The following is a 24,067-nucleotide window of genomic DNA, read 5'->3' as shown; positions in this document are numbered from 1 at the left end:
TATGTTTGCATTTCTGCTTTATGTATATTTTATTTTTTTAAAGATTTTACTTTTAACTAATCTCTCCCTCCAACGTGGGGCTCAAACTCACAACCCTGAAATCAAGAGTCACATGCTCCACCGACTGAGCCAGCCAGGTGCCCCTACTTTATGTATTTTAAATACATTTGGCGTGTGCTCTCGCAACCAGCACTATCCTAATTACAACTTTTTAAAGTTTGAAGCTAAATTACTAGTTAACAATTAGCATTTAAAGCCATGGTTTTAGACTTCTCAGGAAGTTAGAGCCACCCAGTGAAAGGCTGCATCATTCGTGGATGGAAACGAACTCGAGGCATTCCTGGTCTCTGATTCCCTCCTGATCTCACATGTGGCCTCTTGAAACCACTATTCTGCTGGACCTTATTTCTTAGCAACCCCCTGTGGGGATTAGGGACAAGGGGGTCTGCAGTAGTTTGCAAGGATCTCTTCAAACTCTTTCCACTCCAGCTTGGCCTGGGATGTTACCTAATCACAGTTTCTGGACCACTATACAAGAGGAGGGCCCAGTAAAAGTAACTGAACATGCAATACCAAGTAAGGCATTGAAATCCGAACGGGCAGCTCATATATGGTTTTGTAAGGCCAAAGGGCATTGTTTATGAGCAGAGAGAGAGGGCCTCTTGTTTTCATCCACCCAAAAACCCGCATTTCATTTGACATTTTGTCCAAGTATTTTCCTATAGATCATCATGTCCTCTGAAGTGCTCATCTTGAAATCTGGGCCAGAAACGCAGATCAGTTTCTTCCTGAGTTTGGACTTTTCATGCAGGTAAAAATTACCACCCATACTCACCACTTACTCCATTTTCCCCAGAAATTTGGCCTCTAAGAATTTCTCTGTACACAGAGAATTTTCTCTGCACTTAATGAAGAATAAAGTCACACCAGATCCAGAATGGAAAACCAAATTCTGCCTTGACTCCTAGTTTTGTTCCAGATCAGCTAAAATTAGAGCTAAATTTTGTGTCAGTTAGACCACATCTCTGATAAAGAACATACCTTTTAAGTAATGTGTATGAATTCCAGTACTTAAAAAGTGTTATAATGACTTAATGTAATTTGTCCTAGATGGGATCCTGGGACAAAAAAAGGAATTAGCTAAAAACTAAGGACTTGATGGACTTGATTTGATGGACTTGATGGACTTGATTTGATGGAGGGCCTGGGTGGCTCAGTTGGTTGAGCATCCAACTCTTGATTTCGGTTCAGGTCATGATTTCATGGTTTATGGGTTAAAGCCCTGTGTTGAGCTCAGTACTGACAGCACAGAGCCTGCTTGGGATTCTCTCTCTCCCTCCTCTGCTCTCTCTCTCTCTCAAAATAAATAAAAATTAAAAACAAAAACAAGTGAAAAAACTAAGGACTTTATTTGATAATGTATCGATATTGGTTAATTGTGCCATACTAATGTAAGATGTGAATAAGGGACATCAAGTATGGGGTATATGGGAATTCTGTACCATCTTTGCAATCTAAAACTATTCTAAAATTTAGCTTAAATAAAAATTGCATTAAAAACTTGAAAAAATACACAAGAGCTGAAAGAAAATAAAACTACCTTAAATTCATTATCCAAGAAACCACACATTATTTCATTATATAGCTTTCCAGGCTTTTTTTTTTTTTTTTTCCAACTTTTTACTTTCTTTCAAGTAAGCTGTATGCTCAATGTGGGGCTTGAACTCGTGGTCCTGGAATCAAGAGTCATATGCTTCATCAACTGAGTCAGCCAGGCGTCCCAACTTTATTTATACGCTTATTTATTTTGAGAGAGGGTGTGCAAGTAGGGGAAAGATGGTGGGGGGGGGGGTAGGAGAGAATCCCAAGCAGGCTCCATGCATAGCACGGAGCCTGACTCGGAGCTCAATCTTACGACTGTGAGATCACAGCCTGAGCTGAAATAATGAGTTTGACACCCAACCAACCCAGCCACCCAGGCGCTCCCTTATTTTTTATGCTGGCTCATTCCTCATTCTTTGGTTGGTTCAAGTTCAGCATGTACTCTCTTCCATGGCAGGCACACCAAACCAACAGCATCCTCCTTAAAATTTAGCCTGCTCCCTGACTGGTTGGCGAACTCTCTCCCAGGCTCAAAAATGAAAATGGCGCTTCCTGAGTACCTTAGGTCAGATCCTATGCTATGCAATTTCAGTCAGCTAGTCCTCACATCTATCCGGGATTTACATCACCATTCTGGAGGCACCTAACCTCTGTGCTTCTACTTAAGGACAGGAAGCTCTCCTGGTTATCAAATGAAATCTACCATCAGCCAGGGGAAGAGAGCAGTACCTAGGTGTCTGACTGCAGCTGAACAGAAGCTGGTTATCCCACAGTCTGCCCAGATCCTGATTTTTGGATAGTTCAGACCCTGGAGTTTAGATCACTGGTTAACTGAATTCAATCTAATCTTCAAGAAGGCATGAGTGTTCTCTTCTTAGCCAACCTGCAGCCCACCCAAATGCCCTTAATTAAAATGTTAAACGGGGAAGCCTGGCTGGCTCAGTCAGTGGAGCATATGACGCTTAATCTTGGGAGTGGTAAGTTCAAGCCCTATGTTGGGTGTAAAGATTACTTTAAAAAAATTAATTAAAAAATAAAGTCTTTAAAAAATGTCAAATGGGCAGGACACCTGGCTGGCTCAGTATGTTGAGCTTCCGACTCTTCATTTTGGTTCAGGTCACAATCTCAGGGTCATGGGATCAAGCTCCGTGTCCAGCTGTGCTGAGCGTGGAGCCTTAAGATTCTCTCTCTCCTTCTGCCCCTCTCCCCTGTTTGCACACTCTCTGAAAGAAAAAAAACAAACAAAACCCACCCAAATAACCCAGGAAGAAAAACCAGACAAACCACCAATTATTAGAGATCAGAAGTCTGTCATCACAAGACCATTTATTTTTCAGGAGGAAATGTATTTATTTTTAAATGTTTATTTATTTTTGAGGTGGAGGGGAGGGGCAGAGGGTAGGAGAGAATCTCACGCAGGCTCCATGCTGTCAGCTCAGAGCCTAGAACCTGCTTCAGATTCTGTGCCTCCCTCTCTCCCTGCCCCTTCCCTGCTCACAGTCTCTCTCTCCCTCAAAATAAACATTAAAAGAATTTTAATAAAAAAAAAAAAATTCATGGTATCCAGTATCCCCAGTATGTCTGGTGTATAACATAAATAAGTTCTCAGACTACAGATACATTGATAGGAGCTGCTTTCTCTTTGGTGGTCCATACTAGAGAAGGAAGTAGATAGAATGCCTGATCAGAGCCCAATGAGTTAACTCCTTTTACCAGACCTAGCAGTTTCAAACATCCCAAGATTCACACAGGAGGAATAATAAACTTTCTACAAGAATTGAGATGTCCTATGGTTCCACGCTTTCCAAGACTGCTTGCTACATTGAACTGTATTTAGAATTTGGTTTCAAGGATTGTCTCCTATTCTCCAACAGGTTGGGCTCTTTACTCCCGACTACCTTTGATTGTACATGGTCAGAGCCGACTCAGCCTCTTTTCTCTTGCAACATTCCGGTTCCTGACAACTAGGTAGTCTGGCTTCTGATTGAGCTGAAGGGGCGGGGTGAGAATCACTCACTCACAGTCGCTTCAATCCTGGGCCCAAACTGGCCTCAAACTCTCAACAATGCCTATGTGTTTCAATGGTGTCTCTTGGGGCAACAAATACCTAAGTCACTCTTCCTCCTCACAGGGGTATTTGAAGCACTGACAAACTCTCCCACAGGATTGAGTGCTCAGACATTCCTTCACCCTCAAAGTCTTCTTTGGAGGTTGGCTCTCAAGTTTCTCTCTGTTCCTCAGACTGGGTGTCCACAATTGAACATAATGCCACGTGGTGGAACCGTAAGACTATAGTGGCTTTTCTGGACACTATACTACTACTAACACATCCTAAATGATCTCACTGGCAACCACTTCTGGTTCATACTGAGTTTAAGCTTAACTTACATGTATCTTAGTTTTTTCTTCTTAGTTTTCACCACTTCAGTCTATTCAGGTTGGATAAAATCTTAGTTATCTTACCAAATGCATGTATTGATTAATTGTCCTGGTTTGGTGTTGTTTGAAAATCTGATAAATACACTTTCTTCATTTTCATCTACACTCAATGTGTAGAATGAGACAGGGCTAAGGATAGAGGCCTGTGGACTAATACCAGTGCTCTCCTTCCAGGTGGGGGGACAGTCCTAACGCTCCTTTTTTGGCTAAGGCTGGTTCAATCACCTATCAAACTGTGTAACCAGGATTAAAGATTGTCAAATGTCATGATGAAATCAATAGACCCAATTAGCATTTCCCTGATATATAAACCTTATCATGAGCTCAAATACAACTTGAGCAGAGTAAGCTTGAGAATGTCCTAGAACTCCAGATTTCATTACTTATTCTGGCCAAACCAAGCTGGATGCCAAAAGTATCTAACCATACTGAATCAGAGTCCATGGTGAATCACAGTCCAGGTTATTTTGCTAGACACAGATGAAATTTACCTTCAGAAGAGTGGAATAGGAATTTGCTGACTCCCTCACAATCACGTGAGCATGTAAAACAACTTAGACTAGTTAGATGATGTGCCTGAAAGAACAAACTATGAAAAACTACAGGTTGTGTTGCTGTAGAAAACAGAGTCCAATTCAACGTAATTTATTCCTGCATCGTAAACGCTGAGAAATGTGAAAGCGCCACACCAACAACAAAGTGCTGTATCAATTTCAGGTAATACGTCCTAAGGTAAAATAAGGCACTAAACTAATGGTTTCCATGACTTGCCAATAAAAGTTAACAAAGCCAACGACTTCTTGTTTAATTCTTTTCCAACACTACAGACATAGTTCTGCTTTCACCTTCATTACACTTTCATATGGTTTCAGCAGGGGATATACTTCCTCTTCCAAGAATCTCTGCACCTGCCAAAAAGAAAAGCAAATGTAAGACAAAAGAAAATGTAAAGATGGAAGTTTTGCTAATGCTTTTTTCAAAATCAGTTTATATCACTGAGACCTAATTTGATAAAGCTTTTACCCCACCACTGAGTATTTCTTCACTGACTGTCAGAAATCTCACCCTAGACAGAGGCAGCTCAACCCACCATGCCTACATGTTTCCCCACAAACGAGCCCAGCCTGTCCTTTCAGTTGGTCTCATCATCGTCCACCCAGTACCCAAGCTGAAATCATCACAGCTTCTTCTCTCATCTTCATTCAACCTGCCAAGGCTCTAACTTCCTGAAGAGCCCTCCAATCTCTCCCCTCATTTGCATCTACCACTGCCTTGGCTCAACGTCCTCATCATCTACTGTTGGCCCCCTGCAGCCGCTTCCTTACTGGTCTCCAACCTCCAGTTTAAGTCTCTCAAATCCAAAACACCAGTGTGATTGGAGGAGAAATGACAAACTCTTGTCTGTCTCCAACTTTAAATCCTGTAACTACTTCTGGGTACTTGCTACTCCAGCAACAATCAAATGATTGTAGTTTCTCTCCCATGTTGGATGTCTATCTACTTGCCAACTCCTACTTTTCCCTAAGATTCAGCTCAGATGTCAAGTCTTCCAAGAGTCTTTCCCAACCTCTCCTATTCTCCTTTGTGATCCCTAAAAAGAATATGTTTCCCTCAACTCCTACAGGTACTGCTTGGTATTATAATGACCTTTTTATAAGCCTTTACCACTAAGTTTTGAGCTCCCTGAAGATGAGAATTCTCTTTAAAGCCCCAGAATGAAGCACAGTACCTGAATACATACTGAGCACCCAGTTTGCACTCGTAAATGTTGTTTTTTTTTTTTCCAACGTTTTTTATTTATTTTTGGGACAGAGAGAGACAGAGCATGAACGGGGGAGGGGCAGAGAGAGAGGGAGACACAGAATCGGAAACAGGCTCCAGGCTCCGAGCCATCAGCCCAGAGCCTGATGCGGGGCTCGAACTCCCGGACCGCGAGATCGTGACCTGGCTGAAGTCGGACGCTTAACCGACTGCGCCACCCAGGCGCCCCTCGTAAATGTTTTTGAATTAGCTCTTGCAGTCTCCAAAAGGCCAAGGGGAAAAATGATAAACATTTACTGAATACCTACCATGCGTCAAGCACTGCGCTAGGCCTTTTAATTCACATAACCACCACCCCATGAGATGTATATATTTTTTTAAAGTTTATTTAATTATTTTGAGAGAGAAAGAGAGAGAACATGTGTGTGTGTAAGCGGGGAAGGGGCAGAGGAAGGAGAGAATCCCAAGCAGGCTCCATGCTGTCAGCCCAATGCAGGGACCTACTACGTTAACCATGAATTCATGACCTGAGGTGGACACTCAACCGAATGAGCCACTCAGGCACCCTGAGATGCATATTATCCTGTCAGCCAATGAAAGCCAGAATTCAGGAATGAACCTGACTGATCTGAGGGTAAAACCCAATCTTTGTCCATTATACCACATGCTCCAAACCAAAAGAGAATTCAGAGAAATCCACAGGGGGAAATAAGGCAGTTCAATACAACCAAACCTTCACATTTTAGCCTGCTCTGAATTCTTTCTGCCTAGCCTCATTTTTATCAGACTTCTTATTTTATAAGAAACATTAAAGACTTGGGGCGCCTGGGTGGCGCAGTCGGTTAAGTGTCCGACTTCAGCCAGGTCACGATCTCGCGGTCCGTGAGTTCGAGCCCCGCATCAGGCTCTGGGCTGATGGCTCGGAGCCTGGAGCCTGTTTCCGATTCTGTGTCTCCCTCTCTCTCTGCCCCTCCCCCGTTCATGCTCTGTCTCTCTCTGTCCCAAAAATAAATAAAAACGTTGGAAAAAAAAAAAAAAAAAAGACTGTATTCCAGGTTCTGTGGCCCAGCAGTGTAAAAAGAGGGCATTTGGGGAAACTTCTAGTGCCACAGAAGTGTTCTGGTGCTTACCTGTTGAGATGCACGACCTGTAAAAGAAGAAGGATCCAGCAGACGGTCCAACTGGGAATGAATGGGACTGAAGTAGGCATCAGCCTGGATTCGCTCTATGAGGTCATTGTCACCTCCTTCCTGTTTGACCACAGCAGCTGCCTGCTGGGAAAGCACTCTAATTTTCTCATGGCAATCCTAGGAAGACAGTGGGGTATTGTTGATTCACTTACTAACAGGGCATCTGATTATCATAACCATCATCCAATACCACAACTATGCTGTCTATCTATGGCTGGTACACAAAGCCCACCCACCCACTCCCCACCCAGGCTGAGGAAGTTCCCCTCACAGTCTAATTCCATCAAGATCTCAACCCTCCGAACATAACCTAGGATGCACCTGAAGTAAATGCCCATCTTGTGGTTTGTTTTTTTTTTTTTAGTTTATTTATTTTGAGAGAGATAGAGAGAGCAAGCAAGGGAGGGGCAGAGAGAGAGGGGACAGAGGATCCGAAGCAGGCTCTGTGCTGACATCAGTGAGCCCGATGCGGGATTTGAACTCATGAACTGTGAGATCATGACTTGAGCCAAAATCAGATGCTTAACTGACTGAGCCACCCAAGTGACTCTTGTGCTGGCTCCTCTAACAGCTCGTGAACCACGTGCTCTGTCGTGCCCACTTCCCATCATTTCCTATTACAAATTCAGACCTTATTCCTTTGCTAAGAGTGGACCTTTCCTACAAGTGATAAAGTGATTCACTTTTAACAAACCAAGTTCACCGTAATCACCCTCCAGAGATGAGCCTGCTCTATGGCAGAATATGGTCACTGTTCTGTACCAATACCATGACTGAGGGCAGATGACAGAAATGCTTTCATTCTTAAGGGAGGAGAGGAGGACTAAAGGTGCCCTTTCAATTTATCCAGGAGCATAAGGGGTTAACAAACCTGGCGGTTACCCCCAGCTTTCACCATGGCCATGATGATGTTCTCTGTGGCCATGAAAGGCAGCTCTTGCCGAATGCGCCGTTCAATTACCTAGAAGAATGAACGAAGGGCTAAGATGCCTCACAGTTACAAAGTCATACACACAGTAAGAGATCAACTGTGACCAGCAAAATACAGAGAAGGACATGAACTACCATATCTATGAAGACAGAGGGTAGAATGGATCGTTTCAATCTGCATTTCAGTTTTCTTTCTAATTTAAAGTATTATTTTCATTTAAAAAAGGAAAAGCAATTTAAAGACACTTTTAAAAGTTGCTTCATTGGAAAGATTTATAAAACCTCAACTTTGTTAAATTTCAGTGCCCCACCTCAAGAGCCAAGTATATAATGGGAACGAACCATCTGCCTCAGGTACCTAAAAACAGGCAAAGGAAACAGTCTACTCTGCCAGTCACACCAAGCTGATGATTCATGAAGCTCATGAACAGTTTAAGCCAATTCAAAGTATTTCCTTTTCTCTTTTTTATAAACGTTGTCTATGGATTCCAGAGTTAGTTCTCTAGAGCCACGTCACAACCTGAAGAATGAGCTCTGGTTAGGAACAACTCCTACTGGACTAGAATGCCGATCACCAAACATATTTACTCCAGAGCAGAAGGTTATACTCACCCTCCCACATTCCAAACGCCACCCCAATATTTTGCTTTTTAATTGAGGCTTACTTTGGGGTACACCACCAATCCTTCAGAAATGTTCTGCAGCGTATTCAATATAGTATCTGCGGTGAGAAACGCCTCGGCCAAACAGATACGTCTAGAAAACAAATAGCCGTTCAGTTATCTCTTTAAGCAAATATCAATTTCAGTGAAATATAGGGTGTGTCCCAAGAAGCTGCCGTACTGACTTCTCATGCTACGTGTACTACTTGGACAACTTCCTTTAATCTCATGACTTTGGCTCTACCCCCAATATCCTGATGACTCTCAAATCCATCACCCCTTGTCCAGACCACCTGCCTAAAAGCCAGCTCACATACCAAACTGGAGAAGCTCTACCTGGTTGGTCTGTAGGTACCTCAAACCCAAAACTGGATCCAGTCACTTCTCCATTGCCTCCTGCTTACCATCTCAAACCTACTCTTCTTCTCCCTGTGGCTCCCATCTTCAGTAAATGGCACTTGTACCCCATCACCGATCTTAACACTTACTCCTATCAGCCACCAAGGCCGGCCAATCTGCCAGATTTTATACCCACATGCTTCTTCTCTAATCACATGAGCACTGTGCCAGTATGGACTTCAATTTTTTTTTTTTTTTTTAAATTTTTTTTTCAACGTTTATTTATTTTTGGGACAGAGAGAGACAGAGCATGAACGGGCGAGGGGCAGAGAGAGAGGGAGACACAGAATCGGAAACAGGCTCCAGGCTCTGAGCCATCAGCCCAGAGCCCGACGCGGGGCTCGAACTCACAGACCGCAAGATCGTGACCTGGCTGAAGTCGGACGCTTAACCGACTGCGCCACCCAGGCGCCCCTGGACTTCAATTTTTAAAAACAGCCTCCTAACTTGTCCTGACCAGATCCATATCCCCTTAAAACTGGTTCTCCAAATTGTTGCAGGGTGTTTTAGCAGGCACATATGATTAGGTCACACCCTGCTGAAAAATATTTAATGGCTGACTTCTGAATGGGTTCACATGTCTGATTTTCATAAATGCCTTATTCCCTGGATTACACACAGATCCCAGAGAACTAGCTTAACTATATATCCTTTTCCACTCAAATTCTAATACAATGCAAGCAAACCAGAATAACGTGACTCTGCTTGAAATAAGTATATATACAGGGGTGCCTGGCTGGCTCAGTTGGTGGAGCACGTGACTCCTGGATCTCAGGGTTATAAGTCTGAGCCCCATGTTGGGTATAGAGATTATTTAAAAATAAAATCTTTAGGGACACCTGGGTGGCTCAGTCGATTAAGCATCTGACTTCGGCTCAGGACACAATCTCATGGTTCATGGGTTCAGGCCCCACATCAGGCTCTTTGCTGTCAGTCCAGAGGCTGCTTTGGATCCTCTGTCTGCCCCTCCCCTGCTCACACTCTCCCTATCTCTCAAAAATAAATAAACATAAAGAAATTTTTTTAATAAATAAATATTTTAAGTAAGCAGAAAACCATGTGCATGTTGGTACCTTATTCACAGCTACAGATTACTTCTGACCCATCTCATACTGAACCACCATATAATTGTGGCAAGACGTCACAGCTGACATCTTACCTACCTCCAGCACAGTAACTGAACTTTTCAGGGCCTACAGAGACCATCATATACTAGCTGTGATCCATAATCATGTTTTACCTCGTTGCTTGTCACACAGACTTTACCCCCCCGTACTAGTAACTCCCTCTTCTTTCTCCTGCCTTTATGCTTGTATATATGCTTCCAATCCTGTCTTAAAGGTCTTTTAAAAATGCCTAGATTTCTTGAGTCTTAAAGCATTACCTCCTCTGTGAAGCCTTTCCTGACCCCCACACCTAGACTTCCCCTTAGCTCACACAGAGCGTATCTCATACACACTCTGTTCCTACACTCATCATACTGTTCTTTGTATGTTCTTGCCTCCCTGCTAGACTCCATGCTCTGTGGGGACAAGGAGGAAATGCACAGATGCTCAAAACATCCTTCTGCTTCCAGGCTCCTCTTCTGGTCCTCCCCACAACTCACTGTACATGGCATCCCCTTTTACTGACCGATTGGCACTATCATCCAGCGTGCGCTCGAACCACTGCACAGATGCCGTCTGCAGCGGGTCGACGATGAGGGTCATGAGGTGACGGGCAAGGCTACAGCAGCGCTCGGAGCGCATAGGGTTCCGCTTGTATGGCATCGCACTTGAGCCTGCCACGTACAAGGATGAGAAGCAAAGGCAGAGAGACTTCAGAGGACAATGAGTGCCCAGGCACGCTGCTGGGCGAGCTGTCAACACCTGCCCACGAGCCCCCTGGCATTTCTGTGGTGCTCCCAGGTCTCCACACAACACTCACCAATCTGCTGTTTTTCAAAGGGTTCCTCCATCTCCTTGAGGTTTGCCAGGAGTCGTATGTCGGTACAAATCTGGGGGGAAAGGGCCACAACGATGTGCAGAACTCTGGGAGTAGGGGCTAGGCTGATGGAGGTGAGCTCACCTCCCCAACAGATCCTGGAGAGTATCTCATTCAGACTTCTCCAGGCTCCTGAAGAGCAGGGATAACAAGTAAAGGAGCATGGAAACACTTCTGTGAAACATGGCTGCAGACATCACGGAAAGACGACGCCAGATGAACTTTAATGAGAACGCAGAATCCAGTCCTGTCCTTTAAGACACCTTAAGAGGCTTCACCCACCGGCCCCAGATGGTGAAAAATGAAGTCTGACATCTCTTGAGAGATGCGACTGAACAAAGCTCTGAGGCCAATTCCTTCTGTTTGTGCAAAGCTCTCATCCCAGCCCCACAAACTGCTGCCACCACTCACCTTGTGCACGGATGCCCCCAAGCTAGCCAGCACAGACAGCACCTCAATATCCACTTTTCGTGTATAGGTCTGCCCTGTGATGATGAAAGCCCTAGAAATAAATTGAAAAGAGCCGTACATAAAAATATTTCAAAATGTGACTATGTCAAACAGATGAGCAAAAACCGACCCTGAGCAAAAGCTTGGTCTCACTGGTATACTGAGTCACACGGAGCCCAGATGACCTCACTGATAATCTGCTCCTGGAACAAATTGTTCTTCCACCCTTTTTACTAACACCCATGCCCCAGAAGGAAGGGTGGTCCTGTGCACCCGTGTCCTCACAGCCCGATGGAAATGCCTGCAAGAAGGAGCCATGGTGGAGCCTGGCAGCCCTCAAGGGAAATGGTCAGATTCAGATGAATCCATCGGAGACCTCAACATGGGTAAGACTATTTCCTTCTTCCTTACAGATTATCAGAAAACAGAATCTAGACTATACAAAAATAAAACCCAGGAGGTAAAAGGAAATGGGTAGGGATGTCTGGGTGGCTCAGTCGGTTAAGCGTCCGACTTTGGCTCAGGTCATGATTTCACAGTTCGTGAGTTCCAGCCCTGCATCAGGCTCTGTGCTGACAGCTCGGAGCCTGGGGTCTCTTCAGATTCTGTGTCTCCTTCCCTCTGTGCCCTTCCCCTGCACGTGCTCCGTCTCTCAAAAATAAAACAACCATTTAAAAAAGAAAAAAAAAAAGAAAAAAGGAAACGGGCAGAAGAACAAAGGAAGAAAAAGGGTCAAATTTAGAGGTACACTGAACACGGGCCTTCCATCACTTAACAGGGAAGCCAACACCTTTCCCACTTACCTACCTTTTAAATCCTGCCTTTTCTGTCACTATCTTGTCAAGCTGCTCTACCTTGGAAGAAAAAGACATCCTTATAGAAATCCAGGTGTGACCAGTATGAGAATATCTCAATGTCCTGCCCTGATTTCGATCCTTGGTGCCCCTTTCGATCCAAAGACTCCACTCATCCCAGGATCCATCTCTCCGCCCATCCTAGAAGTCAGCTTTGTCCTTGGTGCCCGCACCACTGAGCTTCCATGTCCCCTTGCTGCTCTCAGAATACCTTCTGGTCATCTCCCTCAAAGAGCTGCAGGAAGCTGGCCTGAGTGCCTGTGGTGCCTTTCACTCCCCGGAAGCGCAGGTCATCTCGGACACGCTTCAAATTCTGGAGGTCCATGCAAAGATCCTGAATCCAGAGACAGCAACGTTTCCCAACTGTGGTCAGCTGAGCGGGCCTGAAAATGACCCAAAGAGGACACACACAAGTCTCAAACCAAGGACTTACTTCATAAAAGCTTCACTCCCTCTTCAAACAATTACTGCTACCCCTGGAAAGAGGAAGAATTCAGGTAAGAGACAGAGAGACCTGTCTCTTACCAGAGTGAAGAAGTGTGAGCAAGTGAGCAATAGTTATGATTCAATGTCATTTACAAATATTCAATGATTATGAAACTAAGATCTCCTAACATAGCTCTTTCTTTATCATCAAGAGGCAATATATGGGCAGGGACAACGCCTGTTTTGTTTGTCCCCAGGCTTTGGCAAGTCAAATATACTCATGTAACAAACATTTGCCAAATAGCTAATGTGTTCTTGGTTTTGAAAATACCATGAACAAGGAGCACCTGGCTGGCTCAGTCAGTTGGGCAGCCGACTCTTGATCTCGGCCCAGGTCAAGACCTCATGGTGGTGGAATCGAGCTCCACACTGGGCTCTGCACTGAGCATGGTGCCTGCTTGGGATTCTCCCTCTCCCACTCATGCTCTGTCTCTCAAAATAAGCAAACATAAAAACAACAACAACAAACAAAACAGACAAGGTTCCTGTCCAATGGAGCTCGCGTTGTAGTGGAAACAAGTAAACAAAGTGACCGTTGATTTTTTTTATCAGAAATATGAAAACATAAAATGATGAGGACACTGGAGAATGCCACTCTAGACTGGCGGTAAAGGAAGGCCTTTATGAGGAGACAAGGTTTGATAAGGAAGCAGCCATGCTGTGGACAACAACCCTAAAACCCAAGGACTCTTAACCTAACAGCTAATGGCTTTGCTCCCCGTCCAAAGTCTAAATCAATTTATTGCCGGTCTGTTTCTGAACATAAAGCATAATAATGAGAACAAACTGCAATGATGTTGGGAGTTTTGTTTTTTTTTTTTTAATATTTATAATGTTTATCTTTGAGAAAGAGAGACAAAGTGCAAGCGGGGAAGGGCAGAGAGAGAGGGAGACATAGAATCTGAAGCAGGCTCCAGGCTCTGAGCTGTCAGCACAGAACCCAACGTGGGGCTCGAACTCACAAACCGTTAGATCATGACCTGAGCCAAAGTTGGACACTTAACCAACTGAGCCACCCAGGCGCCCTGATGGGGAGTTCCAATAAATGACCTAGCTCATTCCAAATGGATTCTCTCTCCTATCAGGCTAACAGTATGAACCGTGGGCAAACATGAAGGCACATCATGAGACGATATATCCCCAAATTAATTTCATGGTAGTTTTCTAGCTAACTCTTGCTAACAGATTACTGGTACAAGCAAAGAAATGAATGGATGGACTTGCATGGATCTGTTCACATCAACACTGTACACAATAGCCACAAAGTGGAGACAACCCAAATGTCTATCAAACTAAAGAATGGACAAACAAAACTTGGTATATCCACCATTTTGGCTATAAAAAGAAATGAATGTGCTACATGCCACAATATGGATGAACACTGAAAACACTAAGTGAATGAAGCCAGTCATAACAAGATAAATATTTTATGATTGCATTTAAATAAAATGTCCAGAGGAGTGCCTGGCTGGCTCAGTCAGTTAAGTGTCCGATTTCAACTCAGGTCATGATCTCATGTCATGGTTCAAGGATTCGAGTCCTGCATGAGGTTCTCTGCTGTCCGTGCGGAGCCCGCTTCGGATCTCTGTCTCCCTGTCTCTCTGCCCCTTGCCACCCCCTGCTCTAGCTCTCAAAAAAGAAACACTAAAAAAACATTTTAAATAAAATATCCAGAAGAGACAAATCCATAGACAGAAAATAGATCAGTGATGGCAAGGGGCTAGGTAAGGGGGGAATGGTAATAACTAAATGGGTATGGGTTTTCTGAAGGGTGATGGAAATATTCTGAAATTATATACTGGTGACTGTAAATAAATCTGTAAGTATACTAAAAATCTGTAAATATACTAAAAACCACTAAGTGTACACTTTTTTTTTTAACGTTTATTTATTTTTGAGACAGAGAGAGACAGAGCATGAACAGGGGAGGGCCAGAGAGAGAGGGAGACACAGAATCTGAGGCAGGCTCCAGGCTCTGAGCTGTCAGCACAGAGCCCGATGCGGGGCTCGAACTCACGGACTGCAAGATCATGACCTGAGCCGAAGTCGGACGCTTAACCGACTGAGCCACCCAGGCGCCCCACTAAGTGTACACTTAAAAAGGGTGAGTTTTATGGTATGTGAACTGTATCTCAATAAAGCTGCTTTTTTTTTTTAAGTAGGCACTATACCCAACGTGGGCCTTGAACTCACAACCCTGAGACCAAGAGTCACATGCTCTACCGACTGAGCCAGCCAGGTGCCCCAAAGCTGCTTCCCTTTGACTGTAGGAACTGACCCACACTGATGTGATCTCATGCACCAATACCATTTTCTGAGTGCTTAATGCCTGCTAACCGTGGCAGCAGATACCTCTCTCGTCACGCTACCCCCAGAGGAATACTGGGAGGCCCACAACTCTCCAGTACTCACAGGAGAGGGAGAGGAGTTGTGACTCAGGTAATGGTAGGGAGCCAGCATGAGGCAACATTTGTCATGGCCAGCCCCAACACACCTTGCACTGACTCCTCATGAACAATTTCTTCAGGTTTCTGCGACAAGTGCAGGCCCTAACTTTAAGGAAGATTAGACTCAACAGATTTTCCTCAATGTTAGGAGACAGTATCTTCGTCGCCATAGCAATATCCCACCAAGATGTAAGGCAGATGCTAACACACCACTACTCAAATATCATCACTTGAAACCTGCTACTAGCATTCCAAAAATGACATTATCTGCTTTGAAAAGGATTTTATTTGGTAATTATAAAAACACTTGAACATTTTACACATCAAAAATACAAAATAGCGGGGCGCCTGGGTGGCTCAGTCGGTTAAGCGTCCGACTTCAGCTCAGGTCACGATCTCACGGTCCGTGAGTTCGAGCCCCGCGTCAGGCTCTGGGCTGATGGCTCAGAGCCTGGAGCCTGCTTCCGATTCTGTGTCTCCCTCTCTCTCTGCCCCTCCCCCGTTCATGCTCTCTCTCTGTCTCAAAAATAAATAAATGTTAAAAAAAAAATTAAAAAAAAAAATACAAAATAGGGAAAAATTTAATTATCCTATTACCTCATAAACCAGAGTAATTAATATTTACATCTTGGTGTAATTTCTTCCAATCTTTGTACAATTCATATGCTGTCTTTATCCCAAAACAGTAACCTACGCACATTTCCACAATATGAGTCTTATAAGCAGCATTTTAATGGCTACATGTTATTCAAGCCTATGAATATACTATATCTCATTTAATTCTTCTCTTATTGTGGACAGCTAGATTGTTTTCGGTGCTTACTATCATAACCGATATTTTAACAAAGATCTTTGCACGTAAGACTTTTTGCATAATTTAGATTACTTACTTCAGTAGGAGTCTCAAAAACAGAATTACTAAATCAATGAGCATGAATACTTTCAAACGCTCTTGATCCATATTTCCCAATGTTCCCCAAATGAACTCTCACCAGTATAGCTTTTAAGGTAGGGACCAGGTTCATTCCTCATAAGCATCCTAAGTTATTTGCTGAAACTATTTTTTTAAGTGTTTATCCATTTTTGAGAAAGAGACAGAGACAGAACCGTGGAGTAAGGCCAGAAAGAGAGGGAGACACAGAAACTGAAGCAGGCTCCAGGCTGTCAGCACAGAGCCCAACATGGGGCTTGAACTCATGAACCATGAGATCATGACCTGAGCTGAAGTTGGATGCTTAACTGACTGAGCCACCCAGGCACCCCTTAAACTATGTTTTGAGTTTCTTCACCTCCAGCTTCCATGGAGAAGGGAAACTGAAGGAAGAAATGAAAGCCAAATGCATACCAACAAGCCCAAATCCCGAGAAGTAATCACATCACTTACTGGAAATGTGTGAAACCTAAGGTAGGAAGGCCGGCTCGTTCCTTAGCAAAGTCAGCAAGCCGAGAGATCACTCTGGCAAGCTGTAAGAAAGACCATGTGATAGAAAGAGGGTGAGTTCAGGGTAAGCTCGTTATATAATCAGGAACTAAACTTTCAGACAATTTAATATAAAATTAGATCTCCAGCCTGTGGAAGGCAGAGACATTATCTTTTTATCTTTGTATCCCAAAATGCCTTGAAGATTTAAGAGCAACCAATGTTTGATAAGTGAGCTGACTATCTAAAAAGTCATGAACTTATTCTGCACAATTTTAAGACCACTAACATGCTCATGCAGGGAAAACAGGACAAAATCATGAATCTGACCCAATGTCAACAACATGCTGCTGGTTAACTGCCTTTATTAAAAGACTACGTTTTGTTTTTTAAAGGTATTTATTTATTTTGAGAGACAGCACATGAGCACAGGCAGTGGAGGGGCAGAGACAGAATCCCAAATAGGCTCCACACTGTCAGCACAGAGCCCAACATGAGGCTCAATCTCATGAACTCTGAGATCATGACCTGAGTTGAAACCAAGAGCCAGACACTTAACCGACTGAGCCACCCAAGGGCCCCAAAAGGCTAGATTTTAAAAAGGATTCACTTAGAGCATTTTAACTCAAAAAGACAATTAGTTCTACAGATGAGATATAGGATCATTCACCTGACTAAAGAATAATCTATTTATATTCACATTGCATTGATTTATTCGTAAGTGGTGCCCATCTCCTATCATGGGGAATCCAGGGCTGGCAGGAAACTTCTGCCAATTCCTTACCTTTGGCAAAAGCAGGTCAAATGCATTTCTGAGAATAATCAGGTCCTGCAAAGGAAAATGCAGTGGTCTCACATCAAACAGCTTTGCCCAAACAATATTATTACACAACACTTTTTGGCCATCACCACTGGGTTTCTCAGCTAGCCACCTACCTCATTATTAGCAACGCTCTGTGCAATTCAGAAGATGCTAACAGAAGTTGTTCTTTTCAGATTACTATTTTAAAAGCACATCAACCTAGAGAGCAGTACTTCTGGGATCTCTAAGGAACAAGACCTTTATACTCCTAAAGGCCAATTTATGTGGTAACTAAAATGACGGGAAAACAGTTACGGGCAAACCTTCATCCTGAATATTGTGAAGATGTCCAGGTCAACAAGCTTTCTATCTTTCCAAAAGGAGTGCCTGAGTATCTGAGAAGCTTCCATGGGGCACATTCCATTAGCCTTCTGTCCTTTTTCCACATCTACCATTGCTAACAACAACAAAAAAGACATGAACCAGAACATCAAGGTTTAGGAAATTTAAAGCTGTTCTTGAGGAAAATAAGAGATGTGTTTCAGGCAACTCCAATACAAATTGCTGAGCCCAACTTATACAATACGGGGGGTATTCAAAAAAAAGCGTATTCCCCCATGAGAAAGGATTGTTCTTCTTCTATTATGTGAGCAATACACATACAGATGCCTTTTATTAGGTACCACTTGAGACTGAAAGCATTTGGGGCAACTTAAAAATTAGTGGCTTCTTTCTGAATTGGAAGTGTATCTGGAATCAAACTTCTGGTCCCACGGGCGCAGCATGATTAAGAGGACAGCTTTGGAGCCATTCTCCCTGGGCTTGATTCTTATCTAGCTGTGTGACATTACGCAAGTTCTTCAACTTCTCTTTAAGTATCCTCATCTGTCGAGACAGGGATCATAAAGCTAGATCCCAAAGACTACATATTCTGATTCCATTTCTATGACATTACCAGAAAAGGCAAAACTACAGAGAAAGAAAGCAGATCAACGGTTGTTTGGGTTGGAAAGCAGGAGTGGGAAGTGACTGCACATGGGTACGAGAACTTTTCAGAGTGAGGGATGTGTTGTAAAACTGGAGCATAGTGAAGGTTGAACTGCATAAATTTACTAAAACTCTTTGAACCACACATTTAAAATGGGTAAATTTATGGCATGTAAACTGCACCTCAAAAAGCTGTTTAAAAATGGAGATAAAAGGACCTTTTTCACGGTTCTTGTGAAGAATACAAGAAGTCATACACACAGAGTGCTCAGAATAGTGCCAAGCACTTGGTAAATTCTTAGGAAAATTATTACTTTTCATGAAAGATATTACTTTTTTATGTTTGAGGATAAGCTGCTCCTGCTAATTAAGTTTCATGTAAGAATCATAATGTAATTCTTTCTTTTCAGACGTTACAGCAAAGAGTTATAAAGGACTTCGGAAAGAAAATTACCTTGCCACTAAAACGCTAAGACCTTGGCTTATGCCCAAACAGCCAATGCAGAAACAGTATCTGCAGGTCTTATTTTATGGAGGTCATGAGAGGCTTACAGTTTAGATTGGAAGGATAACAAAAGCAGAAAATTCCTCAGTGTTAAGATACCCCTAAAACTAAAGATTTATGGAGTCACTTCCTATAACTAGACAAAAATCAAATAAAATTTATAAATCCATTATGAAGACTGAGTCCTAAGTGGAAACAAAACACAGGTTCCTACTGTATTATCTCCAACATAGCAGGAGGTGGCTCCAAGGTGAATTATAGCAGCAGCTTTTGGGCAGCAGTGGCCAAACGTGTGCACGTGAGCCATCACATCATGTCGTAACCGTTTCTCTTCCTCAGCTGCCATCTTGAAGTCGATGTTGTCCAGGTTTGATTTCATCTCCTGGATTTGTTCATCTGTGATAGGCAAACCCAACGTCTGCAGAACAGGCAAAACAAAATACCTCAAGCGTCACAATGACTTGAAGTGACACCGAGAAGTACATTGGTTCGTGTTAGCATTTATGTCCCACCTCCCAATTCTTTTTTTTTAAATTTTGTTTTTTTAATGTTTGTATTTATTTTTGAGACGTAAGAGAGACAGAGCATTGAGCAGGTAAGGGGCAGAGAGAGAGGGAGACAGAATCTGAAGTAGGCTCCAGGTTCCGAGCCGTCAGCACAGAGCCTGACGCAAGGCTCGAACTATCAACCACGAGATCATGACCTAAGCCGAAGTCAGATGCTCATCCGACTGAGGCACCCAGGCGCCCCCCACCTCCCAATTCTTAAATTAAGATTTGGGGCAACTAAAAGAACATGGGTGGGGAAGGGCAAGGTTTTCTTAATGAATCATGGTAAGTTACATTCTAAGTAAACACCAAAATATACAACAATGTACATTTTGCATATTTCAACAACGTAATTCTGATCTTTGTTCCCTCTGCCCTTGTATCTCTTCCTGGCTCACACAGTCTGGTCTTTGGGCTCAAATGTTACCTCCTCAAAGAGGTCTTTCCTGATGCCAATGTGAAATATTCTTCTTATGTGTCACTCTTCTATTCCTTTAGCCTAAATTTATTTAGAGCACTTATCACCACATGACATTTCTTACAAATGCATTAGCCTGTCCCTCCCCCTACAATGTATACTCCACAAGAGAAGAGCCTTGTTGTATTTATTGCTTACCCCTTAGTGCTTGGCATGTAAGTGCCCCAGGTGTGGGATCCAGGCCACAGCTTTACATTTGACCCAGACAGATTTACTTCAAGAAATGAAAATTAAGAATGTTGTAAGTGGTTTTGCCAACAAATTACGTACAGCAAATTCAGTAAAACAAAGCCTTTGCAGGATATTATTGAGAAAATAAACACATCAACAGCTTACATTCATCCACCACTGGAAAAGTCAGGCCGGCAAAGAGCAGCTTGCAGCCCAGCAGCTCAGACCCCTGGATCCAAGAGCTAAACATATAGACTGGTGAAATTTATTCAAACATCACTTGAAATTGCCAAGTCCTGGCCTTGGGAAGGATCTTGCATCTTAGACCCGTCTTGTCCGAGATGGTGGCTACTTGCCAGATGTGGCTATTTACATCTAAAATGGTTAAAGTGGGGCACCTGGGTGACTCAGTCAGTTGGGCTTCTGAGTTCGGCTCAGGTCATAATCTGGCAGGTTCGCGCTCCACGTCGGGCTTGGAGCTGATAACTGGGAGCCTGGGGCCTACTTCAGAGTCTAACTCTCCCCCTCTCTCTGCCCCTCCCCCACTCACGCTGGGTCTCTGTCTCAAAAATAAACACTAAAAAAACCTGTTTTTAAATAATAATGAATTTTACAAAAGAATAAAATGGTAAAAAGTAAAAATTCAGTTTCTTGGTCACACTAGCCACATTTCAAAAGCTCAGTAGCCACACTGAGCAAAACTGCCTCGAAGTGTCTGTTAGCCAGTAGACAGGACACCTCAGGCCTCCTTCCAAAGCAAAGCAACAGGGGCAGTGTGGCCAAACTGCTTCTTATCCCCAAGCAATGCATCTTGTCAAAATTCATCCCCCACTCTTGCTTTTCTGCATTCCTCCTAATCTTTAAAAAAAAATTTTTTTTTTTCAACGTTTATTTATTTTTGGGACAGAGAGAGACAGAGCATGAACGGGGGAGGGGCAGAGAGAGAGGGAGACACAGAATCGGAAACAGGCTCCAGGCTCTGAGCCATCAGCCCAGAGCCCGACGCGGGGCTCGAACTCCCGGACCGCGAGATCGTGACCTGGCTGAAGTCGGACGCTTAACCGACTGCGCCACCCAGGCGCCCCTAAAAAAAATTTTTTAATGTTTATTTTCGAAGGAGAGAGAGACAGACTGTGAGTGGGGGAGGGGCAGAGAGAGAGAGAGACAGACAGAATCTGAGGCAGGCTCCAGGCTGAGCTGTCAGCACAGAGCCTGACGCAGGGCTCGAACCCACAAACCGTGAGATCATGACCTAAGCCGAAGTCGGATGCTCAACCGACTAAGCCACCGAGGCACCCCTCTCCTAATCTCTTATTCCTCAAATTTTTGTCTTAACTACTAAATTATTACATAGTTCCTGCTAATTTTAAATTTTTTTTAATGTTTATTTTTGAGAGAGAGACAGAGTGTGAGCGGGAGAGGGGCAGAGAAAGAGGGAGACACGGAATCTGAAGCAGGCTCCAGGCTCTGAGCTGTCAGCACAGAACCTGATGTGGGGCTCGAACCCATGAACCGTGAAATCATGACCTGAGCTGATGTCGGATGCTTAACCAACTGAGCCACCCAGGCACCCCTAGTTTATGCTAATTTTGACACCCTACAAGATAATCCAAACGCAGGAGATTATACCAACGTTGTATGCATTTCAGGCAATGTGCACACTGGCCAGAGGAAAGAACACATATTCAGACTCTACATTTCAATTCCAGCTTCATTTACTAGCTGCGGTGATCCTGAAAGTCTGTTTTTTTTTGTTTTTTCAACTTAAAAAAAAATGTTTATTTATTCGTGACAGGCAGAGTGTGAGTGGAGGAGGGGCAGAGAGAGAGAGAGAGAGAGAGAGAGAGAGAGAGAGAGAGAGAGAGAGGGAGATACAAAATCTGAAGCAGGCTCCAGGTTCTGAGCTGTCAGCAGAGCCCAATGCGGGGCTGGAACTCACGAACCGTGAGATCATGACCTGAGCCAAAGCCGGCCACTTAACCTACTGAGCCACCCAGGTGCCCCATTCTGCAAAGTCTTTGAATGCCACTACCCTCATCTATATAACGGAGTATCATATGAAATGGAAAAGAGTACATAACAGTACATGATAAATGACCACACACTACTGATGTCCCTTTCTACCCATTATTGTCTGAGCCAATAGTTTATGAAGTCTCTCTGTGCCTCCATTCCATCACCGGTAAAACATCTGTAAAATAGTTACAGTACAGTGTTATTTTGAGGATTAATGAGGTATTAACATGCCAAGTCTTAAGATAGTGTCTTGGCAGGCGTGATAAACGTGTCTATTATTATGTCATTTACTTTTTTTGAGTAGGCATGATAGGAGTGTCTATTGTTATGTCACTTAATTTTCTTGAGCACACTGATGGGGAGGGGGAAAATCTAGGAAGCGTTCCCTGTTTGGGGAGTTCCTCTGTACTTGGGTCCCAGGCACATACTGTTTGTTTCCCTGTTTACTGATGCCATTTGAGAAGGCATTGCCATCTGGCTTGTGGCCTTTTCCTCTGAAACTTTATAGCTCTCTGGATCACTTTCAGTTTTCTTCAACTCCTCTGGGAAGGCCGCTCTGGAGCTATTTCTGAAAGCGTTGGGCCGAACAGCGCTATATGCAGCTCTTAAAAGAGACACCAGAAAACCCATCTAATAACCCCCTACCCCGATTCTCCCTCCTTAGAGGCAAAGTGCAGTAGAGTGGAGCAAAAACAGTGGCCTAGGAAACATGAATTTTGTAGGGACAGTCCTGCCATTAACCACACTGAGGCATTGTGAAAGATAAGGTGGCTAAGCTCTCACGCTCTGCATTGAACCCAGGTTCACACCCCGGGTACGCTATTAATGGTTCGGAGCAAATAACGCGCTTGGCTATCACCGAGGCTTGATTTCTCCCGTATAATGTGGGGAAAGCACCACCTAGTTTGCAAAGTTTCTATGGGCTAAACGGGAAAAGAAATCAGCACAATAGCACGTAACAAGGGCTCAGGGTCCGTGTTAAGCAGTGTATCCCTGCAGGAATGGCCAAGATAAATCCCTAAAATGACAGCGTGCCTTTCTCGCCGCCTCCTCCGCCTCTAACCCTCCGTGACTCAAAACAAAGGAGGCAACAGGTGTCGGCTCCCGGGCTTCCTGCCCTGACCTTCCTGGGGCCACAGCTCCTCAGAAAAGGGACACCCGGCCGAAAATAGCGGGGCAGCTGCTCCCGGGGGCCAAGCCCAGGCGCGACGCCGAGCCCCGCACGTGCTGGGGCGGGCCCGGCCCCTCATCCCGGTGGCCCATTACCTGCTCGGCCTCCGCCAGCCACAGCCAGAGCTGCCGCCATGTCCGGAATTTGTACCTGTCGCTAAACACGAAGCACATCTCCGGGCTGGCGTAACGGGAGGCAAGCGGCGAGCGGTAGCTGTCGTGCCCGCAGGCCGCCTGCTGTCCCCCACGATCGCCTCCCTCCGCCATCCCGGTCACGCCTCACCACCAGGTCAGGGCAGAGCCAGCGAGGGCGGGAGCGGAAGCCCGGGGACGGGACTTCCTCCACGCGGGGCGGAACTTCCTCCACTTGGTCTCGCCCCCGGGCTTCCGGGGAACCGGAGCCTTCGGGGTTGTCGGTTTTCCGCTGCTTGATGTTGAGTTTTGTCAAGTTTATCTTCGGGTACAAGAAACGTCATTAGCGCCTCATAAGCTCCTGAGCCGCTGTGTGCCTCAGTGTCCCCATTTGAAGAAAGGTACATTAAGACCAGCCTTTAAGATTGCCGTGAGGTTAGAGTGTTAGATCGATGCCTGGGACGCTCAGAAACCCGTGTGTATTTGCCATTATTAGTTATGGTTGTCGCCCACCCCAGCTTCACCGCCACTGCGTATCTGGCACCGCACGCAGTTCTGAGGAGGAATGAGCGTTTGTTGAGTTCCAAGTGAGCCCCTCGCACGGAACTGCAGTAAAAACGGATTTCAGCCAGTGC

General features: G+C 44.3%; 1 protein-coding gene across 4 annotated transcripts; it reads right to left on the bottom strand.

Moving 5' to 3' along the window:
• Window positions 1-2,891: 2,891 nt before the first annotated feature.
• Window positions 2,892-23,607, bottom strand: ADSL (adenylosuccinate lyase). 4 transcript variants are annotated; one of them, XM_030320723.2, is made up of 14 exons: window positions 23,397-23,603; window positions 20,082-20,157; window positions 19,132-19,335; window positions 17,408-17,452; window positions 16,588-16,667; window positions 12,482-12,653; window positions 12,224-12,270; window positions 11,378-11,468; window positions 10,910-10,979; window positions 10,616-10,763; window positions 8,588-8,678; window positions 7,864-7,953; window positions 6,933-7,109; window positions 3,416-4,949 (listed from the first exon to the last, which is right to left on the bottom strand). In XM_030320723.2, exons 3-14 carry the CDS (start codon window positions 19,294-19,296, stop codon window positions 4,863-4,865), a joined length of 1,263 nt encoding a protein of 420 aa, XP_030176583.1. In that variant the 5' UTR covers window positions 19,297-19,335; window positions 20,082-20,157; window positions 23,397-23,603; the 3' UTR covers window positions 3,416-4,862. The 4 variants fall into 4 exon arrangements, with proteins under 4 accessions (XP_030176582.1, XP_030176585.1, XP_030176583.1 ...); XM_030320724.1 differs by lacking the exon at window positions 23,397-23,603 and adding an exon at window positions 20,280-20,666; XM_030320722.2 differs by lacking the exon at window positions 20,082-20,157 and having other exon boundaries at window positions 2,892-4,949; window positions 23,397-23,607.
• Between the last annotated feature and the right edge of the window lie 460 nt (window positions 23,608-24,067).

The sequence above is a fragment of the Lynx canadensis genome, chromosome B4, assembly GCF_007474595.2.
Source record: "Lynx canadensis isolate LIC74 chromosome B4, mLynCan4.pri.v2, whole genome shotgun sequence".
In the NCBI taxonomy this organism is placed as follows: domain Eukaryota; kingdom Metazoa; phylum Chordata; class Mammalia; order Carnivora; family Felidae; genus Lynx; species Lynx canadensis.
This window is presented reverse-complemented; position numbering and strand designations above follow the sequence as displayed.

Coding starts and splice junctions, on each gene's coding strand:
- ADSL (XM_030320722.2), bottom strand. CDS start 23,567: ATGGCGGAGGGAGGCGATCGTGGGGGACAGCAGGCGGCCTGCGGGCAC. Junction 10,980..11,377: donor TGGGGGCATCCGTGCACAAG/GTGAGTGGTGGC, acceptor CTTTCCCCCCAG/ATTTGTACCGACATACGACT. Junction 7,954..8,587: donor GATTGGTGGTGTACCCCAAA/GTAAGCCTCAAT, acceptor TCATTCTTCTAG/GTAATTGAACGGCGCATTCG.